The 14,432-nt window shown below is 39.7% G+C and overlaps 1 protein-coding gene across 1 annotated transcript in view; it reads left to right on the top strand.

Moving 5' to 3' along the window:
• The window catches only part of LOC145981588 (adenylate cyclase type 6), a 464,667-nt gene that overhangs the window by 290,161 nt on the left and 160,074 nt on the right, over window positions 1-14,432 (top strand). The window contains exon 4 of the mRNA XM_083114946.1: window positions 1,622-2,458. Coding sequence (XP_082971072.1) covers window positions 1,622-2,458 — 837 coding nt within the window. The remainder of the gene's footprint in view (window positions 1-1,621; window positions 2,459-14,432) is intronic.

The raw sequence follows: 14,432 nt of genomic DNA on the forward strand, positions 1-14,432 counted from the left end.
GTTGGCTTCGCCTCTCTTCACATCATCCCTTCGCCGTCTCAGAGCACGTGTCCAATTATCTCTCTCGGATCTTCCGCGTTTCGCAACTTCATCGCAGACAAAGTCAGGAAACGCTTGTTAAATGATTTTCGATTTCTTCCCTCGTAATTTTTTTTTGTTCTGCTTTGTCTGAACGTCAGGCGAAGCTGCTGGTTCTTTCAAATCAAAAGAGCACCCCACTCACCACTTCCACACCCACACACTGCCGTACAGGACAGGCAAACGTTCACAGCATGTAGAGGGCATGAAGGAGTACATTTCCTATCATGTATGCAGCAATGCATCACAGATTCAGGGTTGCCACTGACATATTTTTTTCTGTCTAAAAACGACAAAATTTGCAGTACTCTACTGAGAGACTGGTCAATGAAGGCAACTTATCGAGTGTGGTGATATCTAGACACAACAATGGAGAGAGCTATAACAAGGCTATATAATGGAATATGCAATATAATGCATGGCTGGTGATACATGCATGATTTAATAGCGAGGGGGCGCATCAGCATACAGGGTGTATCATAAGTAATAACGCAAACTGACACAGTTGAAAGTACACGATAATAGAAGCCAAAAAGTCTCAGTAAATATGGGTCCGCAAATGATATCTTTTCGAGATAATTGCGAATGTGTGGTTAGAAGCCGCCACTGATTGCATTTTGTAAACACAGAGTGCTTTGCTCCTTGCGCGTTCCGAGGTTTGCCCTTTGTTTACAAAACAGAACATTTCCGAGAGGTGGCGTTGGAAGCAAACAGGAGGGATACAATCAGTACGAAGAATTGTACATGCTTGTGACTAATTCCGAAATGAAACAGGGGTGTTCGAAAGAATTCGAAACTCAATGCGGAATCGCGTGCAGTATTGCATCGAGAAGCAAGGACGACACTTTGAACAACTCCTTTAACAGGTACGAGTGTACAGTAATTGTACGTTTGTTAAAGTAAGTAGAATGTTCAATAAAAGCAATGAGATCTCCAATGACTTTTCTTACTGTATTATTAGCATTTTACCAACTAGGACGACGTTTACAAACAATGAAGTCAGTGGCGGCTTGTAACCACACATTCGCAATTATCTCGAAAACGGTATGTTTACTGATATTTTTTGCATCTATTATCGTGTACTTTTAACTGTGTCAGTTTGAGCTATTACTTATGATACACCCTGTATATGACCATTCTGCACCCTTAATATACACCTAAGAGTTAAAAAAAATGGTGTAAATAGCTGCTTGAGAAGGGTTAAAAGTGCATTGTTGTAAAGGGACCTGCACAGAATATACCTAACACATTATAAAGGTAAGGACATTCTAATACCTTTCTCAGAGAGAGTGGAGATGGCGCGCTCTTCTCACAAAGCTAAAACATCAATTAAAACACTCTCGTTATATCCAACATGGATGATAAATCGCCGGAAAGGGTTAAAATATTGTCGGAGGAAATTAAAATCCTCAAGGAAATTCTCTTGCGACACCAGTGGTATATATTATAGCGCAGTCCTATACAAATCTTAGATTGGTAATTGTGAATAGGTTTATATGTAGTGTCTTTACCTTAAATTTACCAAGACGTTTCATCCTTACAGGAACTTGGCAGCATGAAGATCAGGATCAAGAGACGAAGCGCGAGCCTCCGCCACCCGAGACCTCAAAACGGCACCGCCCTCGTGGACTTCGACACCCCGCGCCCGAAGATCGAACCCCCACAGCCCCGCAAGTCCAACTGGGAGGTCATCGAGCACTACAGCACCTCTTCCTCGGGCATCTACGGCACCTCTTCCAGCCTCAAGGCGAAGGACGACGACATCAAAGAGGAAGACGAGGGAGAAGATGAAGACGAAGGAGGAAGCTGCGAGGTGGAGTCCATCCTGGCGATGCACGGAACCTCCTCCGACTGGTGGGACGTCCGGAAGATGATCCGGAGACTGTTCCGGTCGCATCGTTTCCGGGACCTTCAAGTCGAGATGCTCTACCAGAGGTACTTCTTGCGTATGAACCAAAGCAACATGACCAATCTTCTTGGACTCTTGATACTCATCTGCATCGTGCTGAACGTTCTGAACGCGTTCAGTCCTCAAGAGTCCTTCAGTCTTGGGAAGAGTATTACTCTTGGGATATGCATTGGTGTCTACGTCATCCTCCTGGTTCTGCTTACGAGGTCGTTCCTCAATGAGATCTATCTGATCATCTTTTCCTACGTGGTGCTGTGCACCTTCTTCGCCATAGAGGTGCTGATGATCGTGGTGTGCCAGCCTAGATCTGGCAGCGCCGGTGTGTGGTGCACCATGTTCTTCATCTATCTGACCTACGCCCTACTGCCGATTCATCTCCAGGAGGCGCTGACCGCTGGGACCATTCTATCCGCTGCCCAAATCTCCTGTGCGGCGTACATCAACTACCAGGACCCGTTCCTATGGAAACAGGTAAGAATAAGTTTCTTTCTTTATCGTAGAACTCACTCGTGCTCAAAGCAAAAACAAAATGAAGTTTCAAAATATACCAAAATTTGAAAAATGTGAAGTTGAAGTGAAAACTATGCCCTTGATGTTCCAAACCGTATGATCTTAGTATTCCAAAATATGTACCCAACATGCAAAATGTTATGAAAAGTTTCAAAATATACCAAAATATGAAAAAAAAAAATTAAGCATGCGTTTAAAATGTCGAAGATAGTACCTAAAATTCCAAGAGCTAAACTCCAAATGCCAAAAAGGTACTTAAATAGCTATATGCAGTTGAAGTGGAAGCTATGCCCTTGAAATTCAAAAATATGTACTAAAAATATGAAAAAAGTATTTAATTGCTTCAAAACGTACAATTACAATGGAGAACTGCACTTAAAAGTTTTAAGAAATATTGACTAATATGACCAGAAATTGTACTTGAAATTCCAGACTTTTGGGATATATGCACTGAAAATCCAACATACTAAGAGGTTTACACTGTCCTTCGTGGCGGAGTGGTTATCACATTGCACTCACCCTCATCATCGTGATTAGCCACAAGTGGCAGAAAAGCGACGTAAATTAACCAAATTTATAGACCAATGCCCGTAACATTCCAAAATTTGAACCCAATATCCAATGAATCGCGAAAAGTTTCAAAATATATTAAAATATGAAAATAATATGCTCTCAATCTTTAAAATATAAAAACCTTTAAAATTCCAAGAGCTGCAGTTTAGAAACAGAATATAAGCTTAAAGTCAAATATATGCAGTTAAATGAAAAAAGTATATGCTCAAAATGTAAAAATGCATTAAAAGGTTCAAAACGTACAATTAAAATTAAAAAAAGTTCACTTAATAATTAAAAAATAGGGCTATTATTTCCAAAATATGTACTTACAATTCCAAACTTTTCGGGGAAAAAATGCCAAAATATGCAATTCAAAGGCAACATCCTAAGAGATTTGCATTTAAATGTAACGATTTTACATCTCTTCGACACAACTATTGAATTTGAAAAATTGACTTATGTGGCACAGGCAGTGATGTGCCGTAGACTATAAGTTTACGGCTACATGCGTTGTATGCACGTAATCTACGCGTAGATTACATTGGGTTGTAGTTTACATAGACTACGTAGACAATCTAAAGTACAGAAAAATTAATTTTCAAGGGTTTCATGAAAGGAAAGTGACATTTTCAACTATATAAGTTCCTAACGAAATGAAAAGAATCCTATTTACAACAAAATTTCTCTTCTCTTCTATTATCAACTATGGAAGAAGATAAATAGTATGCAAAAAACAACAACAGATGGCAGTCGTGAGGCAAGAGTGGTCTTTTCCCCATAAAACACTAGAATATTTCCTATATTAGGTTTTTCCCTAGGTGAGAAATTTTTCGAATTTGGAAGAAAGAGTATGAAAAGTTCTCCTCACACATCAGCAACTGAAAGGAGTATAATTTTAATTTAATTCCACGGCGCCCTTTGCCAAGTTATCACCTTTCGCCATGTTGTTCACACAGATTACGTAATCTACGTGTATAAAATAGTCTACGTGTAGAATGTAGACTATCGTTGTTTACGCGTAGACGAACATCACTGGGCATAGGTCAAATAGTTGTCTTTGTGGACTGCTGAGTGGATAAAAAATTGTTTTTGTAAATGTTACTTGCTCAATTCCATACACCCAGTATCATATCAGATTCAGGCACTTGATAGAGTAACGTTCGTACCAGACAAACATGGACGCGGTAGCTCTACAGCGTATATGGAATAATTCCCAACATTTCTTGTGAAACATGAAAATCTGTTCCCATTATTGATTAAATAAGCATCTACAATTACGGAACCCTCCTCCAGTGCAGCGAATTATGTGGTTTATTGACAGAACAGGGTCAACCAATGTAATAACCAAAATCAGACAAAGGAATTTTTAAAAAAATCTGCTGCTGGCTACACTGGAATAAAAGATTGATGCGTCATTACGGCTCGTTCGAGTATTGTATTTCGATTTCGGTCCACAGTCAATTTGAGGCATTGCTAATGACTACACACTAACAATAATCACTTGAAATATCCGAATACAATTCCTTGCGTAGGATGTGATATTAAAATGACATAAATTACTTGTGACCTGTTTACATGATATCGTAATGTGAGAACATCCGACGACGTAAGCTGAAAATATACCTTCAAATAATATGATTTATATTTAGTCTATTGGGTCCCGAGTTCGAATCCTTGCCTGGGCATGAGTGTTCTTTGTGAGTGTGCTTTCATCAATTTCATCATACACATCCTCATCTTCGCGATTAGCCAAAAGTGTCATTAGGCGATGTAAATAAACCAAATCAAGAATTTAGTCTATTTTTTAATTCAAATATAGCTTTGTTGTCCACCCTATTTGCTTTCTATTTGAAAAAAAAACACCCGTACAGAGGGCGGACGAGGGTGCCCCCAACTCCGATTCATAGAGGACGCCGAATGAGGGTCCTACATCCCTGGTTAGGAGTATCCAGGGTTTAATTGAAGACCAAAATTGGTAAACGTTCCCGTTCCCGTTCCACATAGGACCACTATATTAAACCTCGTAAAACGTTTAGAGTAATAGGGTCAGTTCTGAATAAAAGTGGAACTAAAATGGGAAAATAAAGTATACAAAGACAATCCGCACTCCATCCGTGAGTTAAAAGAGAGTAGCTATTGTACGAGAATTACAGTAGACGAACTTGCACGTGTAAATGCCAATTTCCTTCGGAGATGCCAGGAATGTGTTGCAACAGAGGGACATCATTTTCAACACCTTCTGTAGTCAAGGTTAGTACACAATATGAAAACTGTAATTTTAATAGCAGACTCTAGCGACTGTCGCGGACTCCGTTTACCGGGAAAGACAAGCGCTGATGCCGGGCCGCTTGCCGCCGAGTCTCGCAGCGAATGTCAGGGAATGCTCTGTAGTTCAAACGGCGTCCGCGGAACGATGCGATTTCCCAACACTTTCGCTTTTGGCACTTACAACGTTTACGACTAAAAGTGGTCTTAATATCGCATAATTAACGATTTATTAACAGTAATAGCTTTAACTAGAAACTAGTTAACAACACACGTGACTCAACACGTTTAAAAGACATTTCCACTGGGTAACTTACTTTACACAAGCCTTGCAGAGGCAAATCTTTCAATTAAATTTCAGCTCTGCTATTTCCAACAGAGTAGAAACAAGAAATAGTCACAATATTACTCACGTAAAGCTTTCAAATAACACTTAGACTTACATTAATGTCATCTTTCATATATTTTTTTACCAAAACCAATAGAAAAAATCTCTATCTTTTTTCATAGTTACCAACTCGCTTATTTTTGCATCTTCAATGACCATACAGGCCCTCCTATACGAGTCATAACACTGATTCAAACGAACATGTACATAAATTAAACAAAGTAATAATAATATTTTGCTACGACATAACTTTGGGTCGTTGCAAGGGAAAGAAGAACAAATTATAGCTATTGTCTGGGGTTACGGGGGCCGATCCCCATGCTGGCAAGTGAAGTGGGGAGCGAGGAATCGACCAATTGAGCGCGATAAGAAACTCAGCAGCCTGTAGATCGAGGTGCACGTAGTACTTCCTCCCGCCGCGTCTTAACTCTCGGTCCCACCGCACTTGTCTGGTTGGTCTGCTGCGTATTCCCGGCTCCCCACTTCCCTTGCCAGCATGAGGACCGGCCGCCATAAGAGTAGAAAAGACCTATAGTAAATGTCGTATCACCCGGTGAAAATATCGGAGACCTATTCAGCGCTGTAGTTGAGGGTACACCTCACCCATTACATTGTATCATCTGCTAAAATGTGTATACTTTTTATATTTACCTAGGTCTGGGTTGTAAATAAAGTAGTGACAACACTGTCAGGGAAAGGTGACAACACCGTGGCATCAGAGGCAATGAGCAATGTGTGGACTGCCAAACGCGGTCGGTGCAGCGAGTGCTGTTGTGTATGCAGGGGTGTCCACAAAGCGGATTCGTGACGCATCTGCGTCATGGGAAATTTTGGGGGGGACACAATTTTATAACAATTCTATATACAGGGTGTCCACAAATTATATTTACAACAAATCTAAATAACTAAATAATGGAACAAGGTATCTCAGTTCTGTTTCCTTCATTTAAAAGATAAACTCTCAAAGTTTTTTTACCACCTCAATGCATCTCTATGTGTGGCCACCTTGTTGCCCGTAGGATATCAAAAAGGTGCCACTGATTTGATTGTGCATAAGACCACACCACACATGAACCTTTGGGCTTTGGCGGTCGACTTCTCGAACCTCGTGAGGCTTTCCAGACCTCCCCAAATTCGACAGTTATGCCTATTCAATCATTCTGTGCCTTCTCCTGTGGAGCAGTCATTTTGTGGAAATATGACCTCCCATCTTCCCTACTTACTCAATGTACCTAAAAAAACAGTAAACAAAACTTGGAGACTTTCTCTTTTACATGAAGGCAACAGAACTGAGATACCTCGTTCCATTATTTAGTTATTTAGATTTGAAGTTGTAAATATAATTTGTGGACACCCTGTATATCTTAACACAAAAATTGGGGGAGGATTGTTCCTTTAATTGACTTGTTATTGATTTTACGTTATGGTTATTATGTACAGTTTTTCTACCTACCTGTGGGTGATCGCGGCGATGGAGTTGAAATGAAAGATTCCCTCTTATGCCCTTAGAATCGTTTTAGAAGAGGAGGGCGTGCTGTTCGTATTAATACAAGGTTGGTCAAGCAGAAAAACTGCTAAGAATAAGGTACAGTACTAACAATGGCAGTGAGCCTGAGCTGTTTTGTACATTGTATGTTCGCAAACATGAAAGTGAGCCTACAGTACCTAAAGTAAACATATATTGCTTAAAGATGTCTGTATTATATTGTTCCGCAAATTTTGTCTGACCAAAATAATTTGAGTAAATAATTCGTCATAAAGGGGGGAGATGTTCTACATTTTGAGGGGGGTGCGTCATAGAGCTTGGGGGAGATTGGCACCCCTGTGTGTATGTACCAGGTTGAAATGAACACGTTCACTGCCATAAAACATGTTTACAAAGTTAGAACAGCGGTTGTGGATCAACATCCACGTGGCGCGTGGTAAAAGTTCACGAGAATGTGATCAAGACTTGCAACAATAGGCCGTAGCTGATGGTTGCACAATGGTGACAATATCGAGAACCCAGCATGATGCAATTTTCCTAATGTTGAGATTGTTCTCACTGACGCATCGCAACCTCCTAAAGAGATGCACTTACCCATTGTACAGCGTGTCTCAAAAGTCTTAGGACAGTGACTTTTTATAGGCAACCCAACTTACACAAAGCGTTGGTGGGTTGCGTGCAGAGTTAGGCTCAATTTCAGGGTTGCCAGATGCACAAAAGATATGTATGAATTACGCGTAAGGAATGAAGGCAAGTATTGTGTATAAAATTTTTCAAAAGATCAATATTATATCGCAAATGACACAATACTTTCTGAAAGAAAAAATCGATTATCTAGTACGTCGCTGATGAGTCTACTCAAAGGGGAATAAGAGGAGAGAGGAAGCGAAAGGAGATGAAGAAAAGTAGAGGAGAGAAGAAGAAAGAAGGAGTAGTAAGAATAAAGGAGAAAGTTGCGAGGAGAGATGAGGAAAATGGAGCAAAGAGGAGAAGAGATGAGAAAAACGAGATGAGATGAAAGGAGAAGAGGAGATTAAATCTTTTTCTTGTTCGCTTCGTTCGCAAAACAAGTGTTTAGTCACATCAACTATATTCTTCTTGATGGAAAGGTGATACAATTTGTTTATGGTGCTATTATATACAAAATACCGATGTGACTAAAAGTATGTGCAGGAGTCGCAAGAATATCGATACAAAATCAAAAATCAAGAAATTCAGGAATTGTGAAGGTTGTATATGCCTTAATAAATTAATGTTTAAAGCAGGTATCCACCACTCTACAATGTTGTTTTATTACAAATACGGTTGTATTAACGATTCTCTGTATTCTATAATAATTGTTGCGGATAGTCACTCATTGTAAACCACTCATAGAACGGAGAAGTAAATAATGCCAAATGTCGAACCCACTAGGTGGCCGAGCACGGTCGACTTTGGATCTCGTCAAAGAAGTTCCCGGGTTCGAGTCCTGAGGGTTTGTGAGAGTCTCTTCATTAATTTCATTTAATCATCATTCATCTTCATCGTCACGATTAGCCAAAAGTGACAGAAACGTGACGCTAATTAACAAAAATACAGAAGTGCAATCTTCTGTCTTACATTTGCTAGATCTTACGTTTAAGAAACAAAAGAAGGCCAGATTCTATTCTTGTTCTAGACGCAGAAATCGCTCGCTACGTCTCTCTCTCTGTGCGTGTAATATAAAGATTTGTGCTTCCCAATGTGATATTTTAATTTTACTTATAAATTTCATTGAACTCCTTTAAAACAATGGACCTCTAGATTAAAGTTACCTGCGGTTAATACAAAGCTACAGATTGTACACAGATCGATTCTGTTTTATCATAAGAATAAGTTAATAATTGATTGATCGAGTTGGTTTATTTTTATTTCACTTTTCTGCCACATTTGGCTAATCGCGAAGACGAGGATGAGTGATAATATGATGAAATTGACACTAACAATGAATGCCCATGTCCAAGGTGGGATTCGAACCCAGGACCCCTGAGGTCGTAACGCGCTGAAATAATCACCTTAATTTCGGTGTCGACTTATTTAAGTGACAAGTAAATCTAGTCTCGATTAATGCATACGGGGTTATTTTGCTATCTGAAAAATGATTGGTCGATTATTGTTCGTTGTAACAGAATGCTATTAATACGTATAAAAATATTTAGTCTTCCACTTTCGGTAGGGGACGTGCCCCTGTACCCCTCCTGCTAAATCCGCCAGTGATTAGGCCTATTGGCTTGAGCGGGAGAAAAATATGTCCTTCTGTTTAGATTGCAAATACCCTTACATATTACTGTTTAATTGATTCAACATTATTTTGTGTCATTCACATACACCATGTAATAACAAAGTTATACTTCAACTTGTAGCAGAAATTATAAAAGTTTTTCTCGCTAGATGGCAGTATCTTTATATTATACGCCTGCATTACATAACATATAATATGGTAATTTACTTCTGCGCTACTGCCACGAATTATTTAAGATTATTCTTACATATTTAAACTCATTATAATGTAGGCAACGTTTTAAATTACACATTGCAATTTATGACATAATCAGGAATCACGAGAATAATATGAGAGGAAGAAGAATGAAGTTAATAAGTAGATTGCACATTTCAAAGCAGGTGAAATTTGTTTATTTTTGTTTTTGGAAAACAGGGAAGCATAATATATGTCTTCCTTGTTTTATATTATCTTGTGATTGCTACCTGATAATTACCTTTATATTTTTCACCAGTTTTATGTTATTTCCGTGCTTAATATTAACGCGTAGGGATTTCGCTGTGATGGAATCTTGTTCTGTCATTGTATGTATCTGCTTCAGTTACAGTTCACTTACGGTTTGATAACAGTTGAATACAGTATCTTTGAAAATTTCAACGAATTGTATTGTACTGGAGACATTTATTTAATCCATATGGTGTACTGACTAAATACGTTATTGCTTGAAATCTCTTATAAGTGGAGAAATATCATGAAGTTATTAGTTCGAATCACAGTTCGGATTGTGATTTACTATCACAGTGATTGAATCAGAGTTCTGATTGTGATTTACTATCACAATGATTGAATCACAGTTCGGATTGTGATTTACTATCACAATGATTGAATCACAGTTCTGATTGTGATTTACTATCACAGTGATTGAATCACAGTTCGGATTGTGATTTACTATCACAGTGATTGAATCAGAGTTCTGATTGTGATTTACTATCACAATGATTGAATCACAGTTCTGTGATATTTTAACATTAATTTTCATCCAGCAAGTTTGATTCGTATGGATTTTGATTGTATTGTATTTTTTTATGTTAATCTGTCTTTGAGGCTAATCGTGACGCTGAAGTTCACTTGTGACCGTGAATCCAACACTCAACGCAATCGGTCACCGAGGCATCAGGGTCTTAAAGAATATGTTCAAAATAATAAAAGTACAATAATAAAACAAAGATAATTTATCCAGCAGATAAGAATAAGAAATAGTAACTTTTCTAGTTACGATTCGACATCTGTTGTTGATTTAGAATTTAATTCCGACCTAGTGATGGGTGTATGACCAAGAATTAAACTTGAATACCCTTCGTTAGAAGACGCAACATTTAACCCCCTCCTGGGATTTAGAGGAAGAAGTGTGGAGGCCGAGAGAACAAAAAAAAAAAAAAAAAGGTAAAGTGTTCCCCTGTGCATAGCACCACGCCATGAAGGCGTATAGGGGGTGTGGGGGTAACGCCGAGAGAACGAAAATATTATTTGACGGTGCAGTCGCAGTATATTTACACCTAAATACCATACACAATTCCTACTTACGTCATCCAGTTTCTTTCCATGTATAACTCACGGCATCCAGTTTCTTCCCATATATAACTCACGTCATCCACTTCCTTCAAATGTATAACTCACGTCATCCATTTTCTTCCTATGCATACCTCACGTCATCCAATTTCTTCCTATGTATAACTCACGTCATCCAGTTCCTTCCTCCGTATACTTCACATCATCCAGTTCTTTTCTATGTATAACTCACGCCATCCAGCTTCTTCCCTTATATAACTCACGTCATCCACTTTCATCCTATGTATAACTCACGTCATCCATTTTCTTCTTATGCATTCCTCACGTCATCCAATTTCTTCCTATGTATAACTCACGTCATCAAGTTACTTCCTCCGTATACTTCACGTCATCCAGTTCCTTTCTATGTATAACTCACGGCATCCAGTTTCTTCCCATATATAACTCACGTCAACCACTTCCTTCAAATGTATAACTCACGTTATCCATTTTCATCTTATGCATTCCTCACGTCATCCAATTTCTTCCTATGTATAACTCACGTCATCCAGTTCCTTCCTCCGTATACTTCACATCATCCAGTTCCTTTCTATGTATAACTCACGCCATCCAGTTCCTTTCTATGTATACGTCACACCATTCACTTCAATTCACATACGACTGGAAACGACGCATTACTACTACAAAAATTACCGCTGTTTTGTGTGAGAATCATTAATTGCAATATCATTCGTCTTTAATCCGCGCGCCTTCATAATTTTCAAAGGACGTCATTACGTTTCCAAGCTTTAAAATACTTTTTAGGTCCTCAGACCGCAAATTTAAAACTCCTGCAGCAGTTTACTGCTGCAATTCGAAAATTAATTATCGGAGTTGGTAAAATTTGATTACTCTAGGCCTGCTTATACCTCCCGACAGAGAGAGAGGCAGAGGGATAAATAGGAGGAAGAGAAATAAAGGAACAAGAGGGAGATAAGAAAGGGAGGGAGGTAAGGAGACATAGAGAAAGAGAGGGGGAAACTAAAAAGTGGAAGAAAACTACGAGAGACAGGACCGCAAACGGAGAAACAACAGGAGAGATGAAGAAAATAGAAAGTGATATCGATAAATATAGAGGAGGAGATAGAAATTCAGAGTGAGAGAATCAAAGAGATAGGGTGAAGATGAGGTTGATAGAGCGAGGAGGAGAAGGCAGAGAGTGGAAATGAGAAGGAAAGAGATAGATCAAAGGAAAAAGAGCAAGAGTGAAACTGTGTGACAGAGAGAGGGGGTGAGAGAAAGGATGGTAACGCAGATTAGAGAGAGTAAACAGAGAGAAAGAGAGAGAGATAAGGTGATGGTGTGTGTGTGAGAGAGAGAGATTAAGTGATGATGGTGTGTGTGTGAGACAGAGACATTAAGTGATGGTGTGTGTGTGTGAAAGAGAGAGAGAGATAAAGTGATGGTGTGTGTGAGAGAGAGAGGGATAAAGTGATGGTGTGCGTGTGAGAGAGAGAGATAAAGTGATGGTGTGTGTGAGAGAGAGAGGGATAAAGTGATGGTGTGTGTGTGAGAGAGAGAGAGATTAAGTGATGGTGTGTGTGTGAGAGAGAGAGAGATTAAGTGATGGTGTGTGTGTGTGTGAGAGAGAGAGAGAGATAAAATGATGGTGTGTGTGTGTGAGAGAGAGAGCTAAAGTGATGGTGTGTGTGTGCGAGAGAGAGAGATAAAGTGATGGTGTGTGTGTGAGAGAGAGATAAGGTGATGGTGTGTGTGTGAGAGAGAGATAAAGCGATGGTGTGTGATGTGTGTGAGAGAGAGATAAAGTGATGGTGTGTGTGAGAGAGAGAGAGATAAAGCGATGGTGTGTGTGTGTGTGAGAGAGAGATAAAGTGATGGTGTGTGTGTGAGAGAGAGGGATAAAGTGATGGTGTGTGTGTGAGAGAGAGATAAAGCGATGGTGTGTGTGTGTGAGAGAGAGATAAAGTGATGGTGTGTGTGTGAAAGAGAGATAAAGTGATGGTGTGTGTGTGAGAGAGAGATAAAGTGATGTTGTGTGTGTGAGAGAGAGGGATAAAGTGATGGTGTGCGTGTGAGAGAGAGATAAAGTGATGGTGTGTGTGTGTGAGAGAGATTAAGTGATGGAGTGTGTGTGAGAGAGAGATTAAGTGATGGTGTGTGTGTGAGAGAGAGAGAGATAAAGTGATGGTGTGTGTGTGAGAGAGAGAGATAAAGTGATGGTGTGTGTGAGAGAGAGAAACATTAAGTGATGGTGTGTGTGTGTGTGTGAGAGAGAGATAAAGTGATGGTGTGTGTCTGTGAGAGAGAGATAATGTGATGGTGTGTGTCTGTGATAGAGAGATAAAGTGATGGTGTGTGTGTGAGAGAGAGAATAGTGATGGTGTGTGTGTGTGTGAGAGAGAGAGATATGGTGATGGTGTGTGTGTGTGTGTGAGAGAGAGATAAAGTAATGGTGTGTGTGTGAGAGAGAGAGATGGGGTGATGGTGTGTGTGTGTGTGAGAGAGAGAGAGAGAGAGATATAAAGTGATGGTGTGTGTGTGAGAGAGAGAGATATATAAAGTGATGGTGTGTGTGTGAGACAGAGATAAAGTGATGGTGTGTGTGTGTGTGTGTGAGAGAGAGATATAAAGTGATGGTGTGAGTGTGTGAGAGAGGGATAAAGTGATGTTGTGTGTGTGTGTGAGAGAGAGATAAAGTGATGGTGTGTGTCTGTGAGAGAGAGATAAAATGATGGTGTGTGTGAGAGAGAGAGAGAGATAAGGTGATGGTGTGTGTGAGAGAGAGAGAGAGAGAGAGATAAAGTGATGGTGTGTGTGTGTGAGAGAGAGATAGATAAAGTGATGGTGTGTGTATGTGAGAGAGATATAGTGATGGTGTGTGTGTGAGAGAGAGGGATAAAGTGATGTTGTGTGTGTGTGTGAGAGAGAGGGATATAAAGTGATGGTGTGTGTGTGTGAGAGAGAGGGATAAAGTGATGGTGTATGTGTGAGAGATGGATAAAGTAATGTTGTGTGTGTGTGTGAGAGAGAGAGAGAGATAAAGTGATGGTGTGTGTCTGTGAGAGAGAGATAAAGTGATGGTGTGTGTGTGAGAGAGAGATTAAGTGATGGTGTGTGTGTGTGAGAGAGAGAGAGAGATAAAGTGATGGTGTGTGTGTGAGAGAGAGACATTAAGTGATGGTGTGTGAGAGAGAGAGAGAGAGATAAAGTGATGGTGTGTGTTTGTGAGAGAGAGATAAAGTGATGGTGTGTGTGTGAGAGAGAGGGATATAAAGTGATGGTGTGTGTGTGTGAGAGAGAGGGATAAAGTCATGGTGTATGTGTGAGAGATGGATAAAGTAATGTTGTGTGTGTGTGTGTGAGAGAGAGAGATAAAGTGATGGTGTGTGTCTGTGTGAGAGAGATAAAGTGATGGTGTGCGTGTGAGAGAGAG

The sequence above is a fragment of the Lepisma saccharinum genome, chromosome 29 (genome assembly GCF_977018435.1).
Source record: "Lepisma saccharinum chromosome 29, izLepSacc3.1, whole genome shotgun sequence".
In the NCBI taxonomy this organism is placed as follows: Eukaryota; Metazoa; Arthropoda; class Insecta; order Zygentoma; family Lepismatidae; genus Lepisma; species Lepisma saccharinum.